Here is a 16208-nt window from a genome sequence, read left to right as displayed (position 1 = left end):
AAAAAAAAAAAAAAAAAAAAAAAAAAAAAAAAAAAAAAGAAAACTAACTCTTCATCCCTCGCTGCACTTATGCATAGATAACTCCTCTATGTGTGCAAAAGAGAAACTGCTTGCTAAGAAACTGGCCTCAGTGGGGGAGGATGAGCCTAACCCTGCAGAGACTTGATGTGGGGGAGGGGAGTGATACCTAGAGGGGGCTTCTCTTCCTCAAGGGAGAAGGAAAAGGTGGAATGGAGGAGGATCTGTGTAAGAGGGTACTAGGAAGAGAGGGGGTGCTGGTGTTGGGATAAATAAGTAAATTTAATTTAAAAAAAAAGAATGTGCGAGTTGCGAGTTTTGTGTGTAACAACATACTTCAATAAATAAGATATACAGGTTAAAAAAAAGAAAGAAATGTGGGGCTAATGAGAAGCTAGCTGGAGAGGATAAAATGCCTGACAGTGGCTGACCCTAAGGACAGAGGGAAAGGGTAAAGGGACAGGCAGACTGGACACTCCCCTTCACTATAATCTCTCGGGCAGTTTCATTTTAAAAGGCAGGGCCACTACCACTCTTCTATGATTAGGAGTGTCAACTCAAGCTGACATGTGGATATAACTTTGACTCGGATATGATCTTGACTAAGAACAAAGATTATATCATGTCTTCCAGTTACAGGCATGAGGGTATTCTATGAAAATGGTTTACTAGAGAAAATTTGTATACTAATATATTGGAAAAAATTTAAGAGAATAAAGTTGACATACAGAGATATAAACACATCTCAACCACCTCAGATACCAGATGGAGCACATCCCTTCTCTGAGGTGTTTCTGGCTTCTAAGAGTTCTGGATTTTGGAGTATTTGTGTATATAATACATAGTGCCATGTCTTGTGGAAGGGACCCCAAGTCTAAACACAGAATCCCTATGTGCTTGATACACATAGGAATTCTGTGTTTAGACTTGATGTGCACAGAACTTTCAGTAACTTTACACAGGAAACAGTCATCTTATGGAACTGTCCAGTCATAGCTTCACAACAAATTTCAGGTTTTACAAAGTTTTGGACCTGGAGGTTGGAGATGTCTGATTTGTGTTGAAATTAGGCTTCTTAGACATTTCTTTTGAAAACAGTACAGAAGCTGATTAGCCCATCAATTCCTTGGGGAAAACAAATCTAGAAAATCAACACTAAGCCATCTTTATCATGGTACATTTCTCCCCCTGTTACGCCCCAACTCCCCTACCCCCCAAGCATTTGGCAATGTGCAAACTCAGTGGCCCGCCAAAGCTCCAAGTCTGCAGCCCTTATCTTTGGAACACACCCGGACAAACGCAGCCGTCTTTCTGGAGTGGTTTCCCTTCATGACTTTCCTTGTTTCCATTGCCAGCCGGTTCACACTCTAGGTTGTGAGAAGACAGTAAAACAGAAATGGTAATGAATGACCACAACCTGACTTAACATCTTCCGGAGGATAGGATTCGGGCTGACAGACATCAGTGAGGCAGACAAGCAGACATAGACTGAGGATAAGCAGGTGTCCCTGGACACTGAGGCAGGTTAGGTCGTTGTGGCTTGAGCAAACACCTCCAAGACACAGGAAAAAAGGCACTGGCTGTGTTGGTCATGTGTAACAATGAGCATAACAAATTATTCTTTCTGCTTTAATGAATAGCCAGGGTTCATTTACCCCATTTCCGGAAGTTCTATATTCCAAGGAAACTTCCAAATCTAGTAGTACCCAGCAATGTAACCACATGGTGCTAATACTAACAGCAATAACTGTTATTACTCGTTTTTCAGCTGACACACACCACTAGCTCATTAGATCTTTAGAACCCTATGGGGTAGGCGCTATGACCAACCCCCTCTTTATAGATAAAAGTCTCTAGATTTATATCTTATAATGATTTGTGCAAAATAACATACTAAGAAGAAATAAGTACATACAGAGTGTTATTCTTCTTCAATAGTTATTAATCGATTAAAAAGAATGATGGAAGTTTTGGTGCCCAAACTGTGTGCCATGGCAGCCCCAGAGAGCTGCAATCAAGGGCAGTAAGGGACAGTAAGCAATTGTTGGATGTTGCGCAAAGTGCTGATGTGGTATATAGCTCATGACTCAAAACTGCACTGAATTTCATCCCTTGTAGCCAGGCTTTGGCAGCTACAGTGATAAAGGCAAGTACTATGCAAAGCAAAAACATGTGCACTCATGCGTGTGTGTGTGTGTGTGTATGTGTGTGTGTGTGTGTGTGTGTGTGTGTGTGCTGTCAAGCACGCACACACTTCAGCAAGCAGTGGCTACCATTGTGCAGGCGACAAGCTTCTGTCCTGCTAGATGCAGGGATAGAACCCAGAGGCTCACACATAAACGCTGCCCCTGGGCTCCACACCCAGTCTGTTCCTCTTTCAACATATATACATATATGATATTATTATTTTACTGTTTCTGAAGTTTTTCAAGCTGTTAGCTGTTTAATAATAACCAGAACCAGTCAGGTGTGGTGGTGCACGCCTTTAATCCCAGCACTTGGGAGGCAAAGGCAGGCAGATTTCTGAGTTTGAGGCCAGCCTGGTCTACAAAGTGAGTTCCAGGACACCCAGAGCTATACAGAGAAACCCTGTCTCGAAAAACCAAACCAACCAACCAACCAAATAATAATAATAATAATAATAATAATAATAATAATAATAATAATAACCAGAACCGTCACTAATTCTTTTGACCCAGGGGTCACTAAGATTGCAGAATGCTAACCCAAGAAAGCATAGAGACAAGGGCCTCAGGCTACCTGCCCGTCAGTGGACTCACTGCAGACCACTTTACTCTTGTCACTATCATGCAGAAATGAGAGTACACAAATTTCTGAGAAGCCTGGGGCAGGGCAGGGGGAGGTTAGACAAGAAGAAAGAAAATCAATGAAACGTAAAAAGAAAGAAAAAATGACTATGAGTGCTCAAAAACTTAAGCAAAGCTGTGGACCTATCAGTCTCCGAGAAACCACCTTTCCAGCCCAGGAGAGCAGCAGGAGGGTGGGTGCTCGGAGAATCACAGACTACAAGCCAGCTGTTCCCAGAACTCGGGGTGTAGCCGTGGTGCTGTAGAGGCAGGAGGACCAGGAGCTCAAAGCAAACCTCAGCTACATAGTGGATTTGAGGCCAGCCCGGGCTACATGAGACCTTGCCTCAACTACAGGAACACTCCCAAACTGAGCTCGTATGTGGTGTACTGATAATCAGTCAACACTCACTGAAAGAACACATGACAAGAGTGCTCACATGGATCAACTGCACAAGAACAGGTTCCAGGTTGCAAAACATCGACCTGGACTCGACGTAAAAGCTGAGCTGCTGTTCAAAATCACGGCCAAAGGACACCTAGAGTCAAAGAGAGAGAGAGAGATGTAACAAGGTACAGTCTGTGTTGCTATTAGTGGGAAGACAAACGAGTGCATGCCTTCACAGTCATGCATGTGCACGCGTGCGTGCACACACACACACACACACACACACACACACACACACACTCATTCACTCTTTCTCCCTGACCACAAAGGTCTCGTGTCCCTACCTCCCAAGTAGACCTGAAATACCCCTTGAGCAGCCCAGCTCTGGGCAAGGACAAGAAGTCCAAGGACACAAAATAGAAGCTGGGCAAAAATAGAATTTCCCAGACTGGGAATCATGGAATTTTCACATAAATTGGGTCCCTGGGAGCCATTTGTCACAGGGGCTTCCCTGAGACAGGTCACATCCGACTGTTTCCCGATGGGGGCCTGACTTCAGCAGCTCCTGGTGGCAGCCAGGGCCACAAAGGAAGTTTCTCCACCATAGCCCCTTGGCACCCCTTCCCTTGGCTTTATGGAAAGCTGGACAGTAGGAGGGTCCCCTTCTCCTCAGAGCAGCTTCCTGTCCCCATAGTACGAGAGGCTCACACCTGACTCCCTGTGATGCAGCAACCTTCAAGGGCTGAAGAAGAGAAACTGCCCTGGGTCAGCATGGTGTGTAAGTCAGGAGGAAGGACAGGCACTCCGTAAATACCCCCAGGTCCATCTTCTACCCGGGAACAGAAAGGCTGAGTGAATTTTTATCAAAATTGACTGCACCCATAGAACCAATGGGCAACTTTACCCTGCTGCTGAGCAGGTCACTGTTTCTCAACAGTGGATTCTGCTGTTTTACTAAAATAGAGGATTCCAAGCCAGGTGTGTGAGGTGCAACTATAATCCTAAAACTGAGGCAGGAGGACTTCTTCAGTCCAGAAGTTCAAGGCCAGCCTCAGCAGCACAGGAAGATCTCAGTAACGCCCAGAATTAAGATGAGTCAGGGCAGCAAACGACAGGATGTTCCCATAAATGACTGAAGCAACCCTTCCCAGTGTGGGATCTCCATTGGGCTCTTCCCATCAGGCTGTGAGGTCTCTTCACCTCCTCTCCCTCACAGATGACCCTGGGCCTCACTTTGACCTACAGAACTCAGCAGAATAGAGCGAAGGGTCACTGTATATCTAAGGCTTGGCTTCCTGCAGCCTTGAGCTTCCATACTTTACCCCCGTGAAAGACAGCATGATGGGAGTTATAAAAACAAAACTACTAGATGACAAGACATGAGTGGATAGGGAAAAAGAGTCATCCAGCAACAGCCTTGGAAGGTAAGCAAGGTGCTCATGCATACTCAATCAAGCCATATGGGCTGGCACCCTTTGGAGACGCCCGGCTGTCCAGTCAACCTACGGATGTACAAACAAACTAAGAGAACAAGCCAGATGACAGCTGCTGAGGGAGGGAGTCAGCGTTCGTGGTAATATGCTCATGTTCTAGTAAATAATTCCATACTCAAGCTCATGCAAGGAACACTAATGGAACTCAGTGTGTCACAAAAAATCAAAATGAAAGTAAGATACAGACTTGTTGGGAAGGGTGGAGGGAGTGGGAGGGAGATGAGACAGGGTGATGGGGAGATACAAACAAAATACAATATTTATATCTATATACTCATCAAATAGGAAAAAACAAAGGAAGCAGTGAGTCCAAGCTCCCACACTTAGGAAAACTGCCATGCAGCAGTACATGAATACAAGGGACATGTACGCACACATGGCATTCTGCCCAGAGATCCACAGAACAGCTGTTTCCTCTCCATTCTTGGTCTTTATGATTTGGGTCACCAGGGCTCTCTCAGGCCTCCTAAGCTGCGATGGTTAATCACGACTGTCAACTTAGTATACTGAGTTTAGAATCGATAGGGAAATAGGCCTCTGAGATATTTACCAAGTATTATCAAGATTGGGTAAATAAAGATGAAAAGATCAACCCTAAATGTAGGCAGTACCTGTCTTCCTTGGGCTGGGGTCCCAAAGTACAGAAGGAGAAATTGCTAAGCAAAAGCATTTCTGCTGGGCTGGAGAGATGGCTCAGTGGTTAAGAGCACTGACTGCTCTTCTGAAGGTCCTGAGTTCAATTCCCAGCAGCCACATGGTGGCTCACAACCATCCGTAATGAGATCTGATGCCCTCTTCTGGTGCATCTGAAGACAGCTACAGTCTACTTAGATATAGTAATAAATAAATCTTAAAAAAAAAAAAAAAAAAAAAAAAAAAAGCATTTCTGCCCCCTGCCCCTCTCTGTACTTGACTGTGGACACAAAGGGATGGTGGCTTCAAGTTCCTAGCTTGGTGACATCACCACCACCATCACTATCCTGATGGACTGTACTCCTAAACTATGAGCTGAAAGAAACTCTTCCCTGCTTACGTTGCTTTTATCAGAAATTTGGTAACCAAAGAAAAATGTAACTAGTACACAAGTTAATCCAAAAAGCTCCAGTCCCAGAACACACAAGAACCCATCTTGCTAGGCCATGGGGTTGGAAGTAAGCCTGCACAGGACAGAAATCAAGGGAGAAGAGGGTGGAACTGAAGATGACACAGACAGGAGTTGGGGGGCAGAGGAGACCCCAGGTCCAGCCACTCCCCAGGAGCGTTCAACTATACTTTGTTGAAGGAGCCAGTAAGTCCCTGTTCTACCTTCCCACTGACTTTCCCCACACTCAGCTTATCCTGGCTCTCTCTGCCCCCAGGGGAGCCTTGGCAAACATACGGAATTTCTAATTCCATCTTATCTCAGTAAAAATGAAAGGCACTGGGGAATACACTGTAAGCCACTCTGCGCAGAGGGGATAAACATTACCTCATGTTCCCAAGTGAACTGAAGCGTCTTTCCCACAGACTTACCATTTTTATAAATCCATTGATCAAATGGGCCAGCATCCTTTTCTCATCTTCAAGAGTGAGAGCACTAGGATCAATAATGGTGCATAATTAACCCAGGGGCAGCAAATGCAGCCTCTGAAGAGAAGAGCACCAGAGGTAGGCGCTTTAACTAGCCAAGGCGCCTGTGCAATTTCCAGATGCAGAAACTCCCAACAGGCTGTCTGTCTGTCCTCAGATAGAAGTGTTAACCATGGGCACGCAATTCAAATGTCTGTCTCCTCTCCCTAAAGACACCCTGCTGTTCTGAAAGTGTCTTTATCAACAGCACAAAAAAAAAAAAAAAAAAAAAAACAAAAAAAACTCAGGAAACCGAAAGGACCAACTTTACACAGAACGTATGTTCAAAGCATACCTGGAATTAACATTCCTTCAAAACAAAAAAAAAAAAAAAAAAAAAACCAAAAACAAAAACCTTTCTCTTCTTTGGAATTCAGGCAGCAAGCTCTAATATCAGAGTTTTATATATATTTCAGAGAAAACCTGGCATCTTCTCATTTTCAAAAACTTCAACCACATACCAAAGGACTAACAAACACCCACACCCTTGCCATCAAGTGCCTACCATCTCCTGCCTGTTTGTTTCCCTGTGACGACCCATCCCTACCTCCACCCAGCAATCCACCTTATTTTTGCATGCATTTGAAAACAGATATCATGTATAACTGACAGAAAATTTAACACAAATATAAATTTCCAATTTTGAGTCTAGTTGATTATATATACAAATAGTTCCCCAAATTCATTTTTGTTTGTTTTGTTTTTTTCCAAGACAGGGTTTCTCTGTGTAGCCCTGGCTGTCTTGGAACTCACTCTGTAGACCAGGCTGGCCTCAAACTCAGAAATCCGCCTGCTTCTGCCTCCCAAATGCTGGGATTAAAGGGGTGCGCCACCACTGTCCGGTCCCAAATTCATTTTTAAAGTTTTTAAAAATGTGGCATTGGTGGTTGAGATCAGTAGCAGAGTGCTGGCCTAGCACTCTGCAAGGCCTTGGGTTTAATCTCCAGGAACAAAAATAAACAGGAATGAAAGTTTCGTTTGGCTCATTATAAGGGAAAATAAGTTTCAGTAAACACTACATTTTCTTTTGACATTCAGTGTGTCCTAGGTTCTTTTTGTTTTTAGTATTTGAAACAGGGTCTCACTATATGACCCAGGCTGGCCTCCTGCCTGAGCATCCAGAGAACTGGACTTACAAGTGTATGTTCAGCAGCATGCTTGGTGCCCTGTAGTTAGTTCTTTAAGATTGCATCTTCCAGCCTTCCTCGTTGCTGATAAAGTGGATGCAGGTCAAGTGTGACTCTTCCATGCATTGTCCCTCAGAGAAAGCTGCTATTCTTTAAGGCATGGACTGTGGACTGGTGAGGTAGGCTACCTTCCAGCAGGGAGATGGGTAGCAAGGCTCAGGGATGGTACAGCAACAACATGGAAGGAACTGGACCCTTGAGTGAATCCCTAAGAGCCATCAGTGTGCACTGTGGTCTTTTGAGCCAAACACTACCTTGCAAATGTAAGTGCATATGCGCTTTTATTTCTATTTTTGCTCAATTAAAGTCTACTGGGCTCATTTATTATGAAAATGTATTATTACTGGTGTTGTCAAGACAAAGTCCCACCATGTAGTCTGACTTTGAGCTTGTCATCTTTCTGCCTTAGTCTTCCAAGTTCTGGGATTACTAGTGTATGCCTCTGCACCTGGCAAAGGTATAATACTGATAACATTTGGATGTTTATAACTACTCATGAATTTGAAGGCACAGTTATAAAGATTCTAAAATTAAAAGGAGGGGAGCGCATCCTGTGGATGATGAAGTTCCAAAGCAACTTTCTCCATCCATAAAACACTCCTCAGTGAATCAAGCTGCTGTGTAAAAATTCTTTGGAGACTAAAATAGCTACAAATAATGTACAGGATGGAAATATGATTATAAATACAAAAACCTAAAACGCAAAAGGGGATAGCTCATCCTTTGACGGAAAGGCTCGGTCTGAGGCTAGACTCGAGCTTTCAACAACCTGGGCACATAAAGCAATGTAAGAAATGAAAGCTAGGAAGGATGGCTCAGCGGTTGCCAGCACGGGCTGTTCTTCCCGGGGAGCCACATTCAATTCTCAGAACCCAAATGCAGCTCACAACGGACTGCAACTCCAGCTCCCAGAGATCTGTCACCCTCACACAGACAAAAACACCAATTCGCATAAAATAAACCATTTTCTTAAAAAAAGAAATGAAGCTATGGTCATTTGCATGTTCAGTAACAAGCTAAGTGTAAGATAAAGAGGCTGGCTGGGTGAGCTGTCACTATACTAATACTGCCCTAAGAAATGAGGTCACTTGCACAAGAGTAGCCTCTTCTTCCAATAGAAACCTCTCTGAGAACATAATACACTATCTCATTTCTCTTCTGAAGGTTGGCTTATACGCCTGGCTCTATAGGACTGGAATATTCTTGTCAATAGGAGTGTGTGTGCACTCGCACATGCATGCAGAGAATACAGAGACTGATGACAAGCGTCTTTGTCCGTTGTACTGCACCTGTTTTGAGCAGGGTCTCACTGAACCTGGAGCTTCTCCGTTCTGATAGCTGGGCTGGCTTGGGGGAACCCACCTGTCTCTGCACCCCCACCAGTGAGGTTAGAGATGTGCACAGCAGCATCTGGTTTTTACATGGATGCCAGGAACCCAAACCCAGGTCCTCGTTTGCACAACAGGCATATTATCAACCAAACCATCCCCCAGCCCCTGTGAGCAGATATCTCTTTTCATTTTTCTTGTTTTGTGTGTATGTATATGAGTCTGTACGAGTTCACATGCACCATGTGCACACAGAAATCTGTAGAGGTGAGAAGAGGATTTCAGATCTCCTGGCACTGGAGTTATATGAGATCTTGAGCCAACAGCTGGGTCGTAGGACTCAAACCCAAGTCCACCACAAGAGCAAGAACACTCTGATTCCGTGCACTCTCTCTCCAGCCCCAGTTTTCGGGACTATAGATCAGATCAAGCTGTTTGCAGCAGCTGCTTACAGATGTCCCCCCTAGTGCACCCAGTCACACTGCAATTCGGTTTAAGATCAGCTTACTTCACAGAGTCGTGCATAGTCTTGCAAATGTGCAAAAGGGCATTGAGGATGACAGGGTCCTTGGTTGGCTCCTGCTGGTGCCTAGGAGACATTAAGAGACAATTGTAAGAGCTCTGTCCACGGCCATGAAAGAACGGGTTGGGTTCTCGCCAGCTATGCATGTCTAGGAATCCCAGTGCATCTGTTAGGTGAGTTCCTCTGGTTTGCTCTCAGTTGTTCTGTAAGTCACAAGGTGCTCCTTATAGACTGGACTGCCCTTCCTTGCAAAATCACAGCCAAGTTTTACTACATGTAACACCTTCTGCAGCTGCCCACAACCCGCACAAAAGTTAAATGCCAGACAAAACGTGACATAAGAGGACAAACTCTCAACATGAACCTTCATGTAAAGTAGGTGTGTTCATTCCAAGTATAATAAAGATAAAGCTGTCAATATTAATCTTTAGGAAAGAATGCATTTAAAGATTTTATTCATTTTTCATGGTATGTATTTGTGTGGGTAGGTGTAGGCACACTGTAGCACGTATGTGGAGGTCAGAGGACAACTCTAGGGATTGAACTCGGGTTATCAGGTTTGCGCAACGAGTGCCTTACCCCATGAATCAGGCCAGGAATTAATATTCTAGAAAGGTAAGCAGAGGGCCAGGCTGGCTACGTGGGTAAAGGCGGGTGCCGCTGTGCCTGACAACCCACGTGGTGGAAGGAGAAAATTCACTCAAGCTCCCTCTGCCCTCCCCATCTGCACTGCAGCATATGCGCACGCGCGCGCGCACATACACACACACACACACACACACACACACACACACACACACACACACACACGGCTACATGCACGCGCACACACATGTACATACACACATATACACATACCTGCACTTGTGCACACATACATGCACATGCACACACAGAGAGAAATAAATGTAACTAAATTTTTTTTAAATGAGAAAAAGATAAAACTAACTCTTAGAGTATTTTGGAATAACATTAAACTCAATTTTCTAAACTCACCCATACTTATGTACTTCCTATTTAGATCAATTTTCATTTTACAATGTAGCCTTCCCCTATGAGAACTGATCCGAAATCACCAATAAACTGAACTAGTTACATGTTGTCCACTACATTCAAAATCAGTGTGTAACTTTAAAAGCGGGCTTCATCCGTGTCCACAAAGTGTCGCTGTCGTCTCTCCTTCCTCCAGACTGTCACTGTCATCCGTCCTTCTTCCACTACGGCACACTCTCAGTTCCTGTCTCTGTATTTCACCCACCCTCCTCCCTGAATTTCTCATGTCTTTTCTTTCGGCCTCATCACTTAGGAGGTTGAGGGGTTTGGTCTTAGTTTGGGGGTTTCTGAGATAGAATCTGGTTGTGCTGCCCAGGCTGGTTTCAAATTCTAGGGCTTAAGCGATCCTCCTGCCTCAGCTTCCTGAGTATCTAGAACTGCAGTCCCATGCCGCCATGCACATGAGGGCAAAGTTACAGGTTTCCCAGTTCTAGAACAATGTGCATATATGATAGGCTCTTGGCATACTTGCGTGGGACACTCTCCACTGTTTTACAGGCATTTCATGTATCTGTTTGGGTAGATAATGTTCTATCTTGAATACTTGATGCTTTAGAATCAAAAAAAAAAAAAAACTAACTAAATTAAAATTAAAGTGATGGGAAGAAGGCTTGGCAGGTAACACTGCTTGCTGTGCAAGCATGAAGACTGGAGTTCAAATCCCTCGTGCCATGTGAAAAACCAGATATGGCTGTGCACTGCCTGTACATTACATGGAACACTACCAGTAGGCAGTTTTAGGAAAATGACAAGAACTAAATTAGAAGGGCTGGAGAGATGGCTCAGTGGTTAAGAGCACTGACCGCTCTTCCAAAGGTCCTGAGTTCAAATCTCAGCAACCACATGGTGGCTCACAACCATCCGTAATGAGATCTGACGTCCTCTTCTGGAGTGTCTGAAGATAGCTGCAGTGTACTTACATATAATACATAAATAAATCTTTAAAAAAAAAAAAAAAAAAGAACTAAATTAGTGGCTAATTGTGGCTATGTACCCCGTACTGAAGGCAGAAGCTTTCTTGGTACTAGTCCCTGCTGCTTACTGCCTTACTCCCCATGGACTGCTTGATTTGTTTTCTTCATTTTTTTAAATAAATTATTTTAAATTATCTCTTTATTATCATATGTATTATATATATATCACATATTACACATATATTGCATATAATACATATATAATATACTTAAATTTAAATATTTAAATACAATATATATGTATATGTGTATATACATATATAATATATATATATAATTATATACATATTATATTATATGTACACACACACAAGCGACAAGGTCTTGCTAGCTTTGAACCTACCATCTGCCTGTCTCAGCCTCCTGGCAATGGGATTACAGGAATGAGCCACTGGGGCTGGCTCCTGCCTTTAGTGCCTTTCTGCCTGTGGTGTTTTAGGGATGACTGGTGCTTTCAGCACTAAGCTTCAGAGTGCATGAACCACCAACGCAGCTCACGCGGTGCTCAGACTCTTGGTGGCCAGTTATGCAGTCCCATACTCACTTGATAAAGGCTTCCATGATGCACTTGCAAACCTCCACCCGCACACTCTCTTTCTGGAACATGTCCAAGAATGGCAGAAACTTTTCCTAGGAACAAAGAAAGCATTTGATGTGTAACTGACACAAATAACTTTCTAGAATTTGTGGGTCATTTTTTTGGAGGTGGGGCTGTCAAACAAGCAGAAGGAATGCTCGGGAGTCCCCTGGAAGACCTAGCTTGGAATTCTTTTGTTGTTGTTTTATTTTGTTTTTTTAATGATTACAGATTAAACACCCTTAATCCAAAATCTGAAGTTTTAGATGTTCCCAATTCCATAATTTTCAGAAAAGTGCCAACACGATGCCTCAAGTTCTCTATCGTGACATTCTGCATCATTGTTGCTGCATGGTTTGGCAGTGTGGGCACAGAACATGGCAGGCACATCCCTGAGCTTGCACCATTAGTCTCCTGTACAGAATCATGAAGCTGCTGTATGAAACTCTGGCTTTGTGTAAAGGTGTATATGAAACACGAGTGAATTCTATGCTTAGATTTGGGCCCTATGAATGTCCCCAAATCTAAGAACAAAATACAAAGTATGAAATGCCTCTCACCCTGAGCATCTGGATACCGGGTGCTCAACCTGCAGCATGTGCAGTGCACACCCTCTGATGAGGAAGAAAATAAACAGAAACAGCATTTTTCTTTCAGTCTGTGTGTACTGTATTTCCTAGTGGTGCTTCAGTCACTGGAGCATAATTGCTTGTTAAGCGGATAGGGCCTGCTTTTACAAAGGCCTGGGTAACAGGAAAATATTACTGCGACGGAAGATGCGTGTCTCCAAAGGTCATTGAGAGATGCTACTCACCACTGAGAAAAGAACTGAGAAATCGTGGAAGTGGGCGATGACTTTCTTAATTATTGACTGGAGCTGTGAAATAGTACACAGGTTGCTTAATAAAACCTCTGTGCTCAAAACGGCAGCCTTCCTTCAGCACTCCCCACCACAATCACAACAGCCCAGATTGTTTAAGGAAGGAAACAGCTCTGGTTAGACCCTGCCTCAGTCGGTTGCCCTTCTCTACCTCACCCTTCAGTGGGGACTGTGTCTTGGCCTCGGCCCCTTCTCCCCAGTGGCAGTGTCCCGTGATGATTAAGTAGGACGACCCAAGTGCTCAGGGAAGAGCCTGTTCTGCAATGCTTTCTACTTATCTTGCAAAACAAGAGGAAGCGCAGGATGACTTGAGCACAGTGTGTCGCCAGGGGTAACTCGGAACTTCTAATCCCGTCTCCACCTCCCGACGCTGAGGTCTTAAGTATGTGCCTGAGGTCTTAAGTATGTGCCGCAAAGCCTGTCTTAGGTTCTGGGCTGCCTACTCCAGGGCTTTGAGCACGCTAGGCAAGCACTCTGCCAACTGAACGACACCCCTGGATCCCAGCTTCTGCTGCTAGTCTAGCAGACCACAAACAACTTAGATCTACAACGATTCAAGCTGTAAGTGAAGCATGAAAGCAGCTAGAATCAACATGGGAACAGATGAGTGTCCATGTGCTAATAAAGCTTTATTTAAACAAGTGGGTATGGGCCACAGACTGCCATCCCCTATTACAGCCCACCATGGTCCTGCATTTCTTTATTACTTCAGCAAGAGGAAGATGATAGAGTTTACCAGTGGAGCCAAGGGCCACTGACCCAAAGATGGTACCAAGGCTCATTAATGCCCAGAGCTTCCTGGCTACTGCCTTCTTCCTAGGTATACAGACTCTCGGCCAAAAACAGCTTGGCCTGGGAGAACCAGGGAGATGCTGCTTCTAAATAAAAAGTAACTCCTGGCCTTTGGATGCTCCTCAGAACACTTCCTGACAAACCCCTTGTTTGTACTAGAAACTGTTGCCGTATCTCCTCTCAAGATCTACAAGCACAAAAATAGAAGTGTACAAGCTCACTTCTTAAGGAAGCAGCTGTCCAGGAGAGTTGAGGAAAAACTAAGGTGGGTACTGGCAGGGAGATAGTGAGTTCAGCCCAGATACTAAGGCCAGCCCAGTCAAGACATGGGAGACCTCATTTGAAAGCAATAAGAAAAGGAAAACTTTGTGATGAGCAATGTCACAGGGCATTATACTATATTAGACTACTCTAACACGGGTAATCCCTTTGGAACAAAAACATTTTTAAACACTTATGCATAGCTACATGTATGTTACAGTTTTAAAAAATAGCGTTTTTGTTTTTGTTTTTTCCCAGTGAGCTTTCATTATGAAAACGCAGTAAACAGAGGGCACTTTCCAGTACCCGTCTACTCCTCAGTGAGTTCTACAAAAGGAACATGTGTCTTCCCCGGCTGTATCCCTCACTCAAACACCCATAATGGTGTGACTTATAAACACAGTGTGCATAGTTTTGTTTTGTAATAATTTCAAGTTTACAGGAAAGCCAAAAGTATTACACTAAGAGCTCTTGCACATTCTTTACCCGAATTCACCAAATTTTACTAATTTGACCACAACATATGTGCTATGAATTGAATAGGTGTCTCTCAAAGGTCCTTGTATTGAAGTCTCGGTTTCCTGGATAGCACAACTGGGAGAGGGCTTTATTCATGGGTGCTGGGGAATTGAACTCAGGTTCTTGCAAATCAAGTATTCCAACTTGGGGAGCTACTCCTCAGTTCTTCCCCAGTTCCTTTTGCTGTTCAGACTGGAAGCCCGGGAGAGCCTCTTCAATCTGTTCCACTTTATTTCACACCCCCATGAACGTCTGACCATTTCCTTATTTTCTGGCACACAGTAAAAAAACAAAAACAAAACAAAAACTGCCAGCCATGGGGAAGGCTCAGCAGGTCAAGCCACCAAGCCTCACAGGACCCACAGGGTGGAAGGAGAGCGCCTCCACAAGCCGTCCTCTGACCTGCACAGGGACCCGCACCACACACAAAATAAATGCACATGACGTACGTGTTTCTAAAATAGCTCTAGGCTTAGGCTTACTCTGTCTTTATCCTAGTGGTAAGCCACTTCTCTCAGGGCCATTGGAGTTTCCCTTTTTCTAACGTGATGCTCGCTTCAGCAAAGAGCAATGCCATGAACAGCCCACTTATATACATCTATTATTATTTTTTTGGTTATTTGATAATTTATTATCTCAAAATGGCATGTAGGAACATAAAGATTTACCACAAAAATATATGGGTACTGAACTGAACATACAAAACATTCACTGTGTCTGGTGGCTTAAAAAAAAAAGTCACAGTAGTAAAGCGACAATTTACCAGGAGGCCCTGGAACAAATGGGAACGTCATCAACAGGAGGGCTGCATCCCAGACAGGGGAACTGGAGTCAGTTTCTCTCCTGCATCCATGTCTGCTTTTCCTCTGCTCACGCATGCCTCCAGGATGAGCTGCGTGAGCCTCCTCTGGTGGGCAGTGTGACTGTCCAGCTGCCCGCCTGAGGACGCTGCTTTACCGGGGAAGCCTGATTTTCTGTTCGTGCTCTCTGACCAATGTTTCCATAGAGCCTTGAGTTTATCTACTGAGCTACATGGCCAGCACTCTGGGCAGCTTTTCTAAGTTCTAGTTTGACAGAATTATAATATAGTGCGACCCTCCCCCTCCTGGAATAGACACACACACACACACACACACACAGTTTGCTTGTTTTGAGACAGGATCTCATGAAGGCCAGGCTGGCCTTGAATTTACTAGTAAGCTGAGATAAGCAGTGGCTAAGTAGTGATGATTTCATTTTATCTTTATGTTTTATTTTATATTTTTATTATCTTTTATTTAGCAAATGTTGGAAATAATATTAATACTTTTTTTTCAAGTTTAAGTTCATTTACTAGGAACATAGGCATTTTATATACTGGGGACGCTGACGATGCTTATTCAGAATTTGCCACGGGTCCAAAATCATTTCAATATTTCTGTGCCACAACCCAACCCTCACAACTACTCTGAGGATAGGACTAACATTAGCCCCATTCTACAGAGGACAAAAGTGAGGCCTGGGGCGAGGATGTACTAGAGCCAAGATTAAACGCAGGCTCCCCAGGTCTGTCTGACCAGTCCAAGAGTGCTTCATTCACAGAACAAGAGCCCCACAGTGGGAAGTGCAAACCTGTTACCTGGGGGTAAGAGTCCTCAAATGCTCGATCCGGAGTCATGTGCTTGATGACGTCAGCCAGAACAGTGTTAACTTCTCGTTTCTATACAGGGAACAAAACCAGCTCTGTTGTCAGGTGGAGACGACCAGCTCTCTGACATGCCCATGATACTGGGCTGGCTGGATAGCTCAGTGAGCACTCCC

At 44.1% G+C, this 16208-nt stretch overlaps 1 protein-coding gene across 2 annotated transcripts in view; it reads right to left on the bottom strand.

Moving 5' to 3' along the window:
- Vps35l (VPS35 endosomal protein sorting factor like) overlaps positions 1–16208 on the bottom strand; it is a 103293-nt gene that overhangs the window by 27864 nt on the left and 59221 nt on the right. For both annotated transcript variants that reach the window (XM_021192584.2, XM_029546221.1), the window contains exons 19-25: positions 16027–16107; positions 12771–12833; positions 11924–12009; positions 9338–9418; positions 6219–6282; positions 3266–3364; positions 1308–1385 (exon numbers count right to left, since the gene is read on the bottom strand). In XM_021192584.2, the coding sequence (XP_021048243.1) occupies positions 1308–1385; positions 3266–3364; positions 6219–6282; positions 9338–9418; positions 11924–12009; positions 12771–12833; positions 16027–16107 (552 nt within the window). The remainder of the gene's footprint in view (positions 1–1307; positions 1386–3265; positions 3365–6218; positions 6283–9337; positions 9419–11923; positions 12010–12770; positions 12834–16026; positions 16108–16208) is intronic.

This window comes from Mus pahari, chromosome 1, assembly GCF_900095145.1.
Source record: "Mus pahari chromosome 1, PAHARI_EIJ_v1.1, whole genome shotgun sequence".
Lineage (NCBI taxonomy): Eukaryota > Metazoa > Chordata > Mammalia > Rodentia > Muridae > Mus > Mus pahari.
Note: the sequence above shows the minus strand (reverse complement) of the source record. Positions and strands in the feature narration are given on the sequence as shown.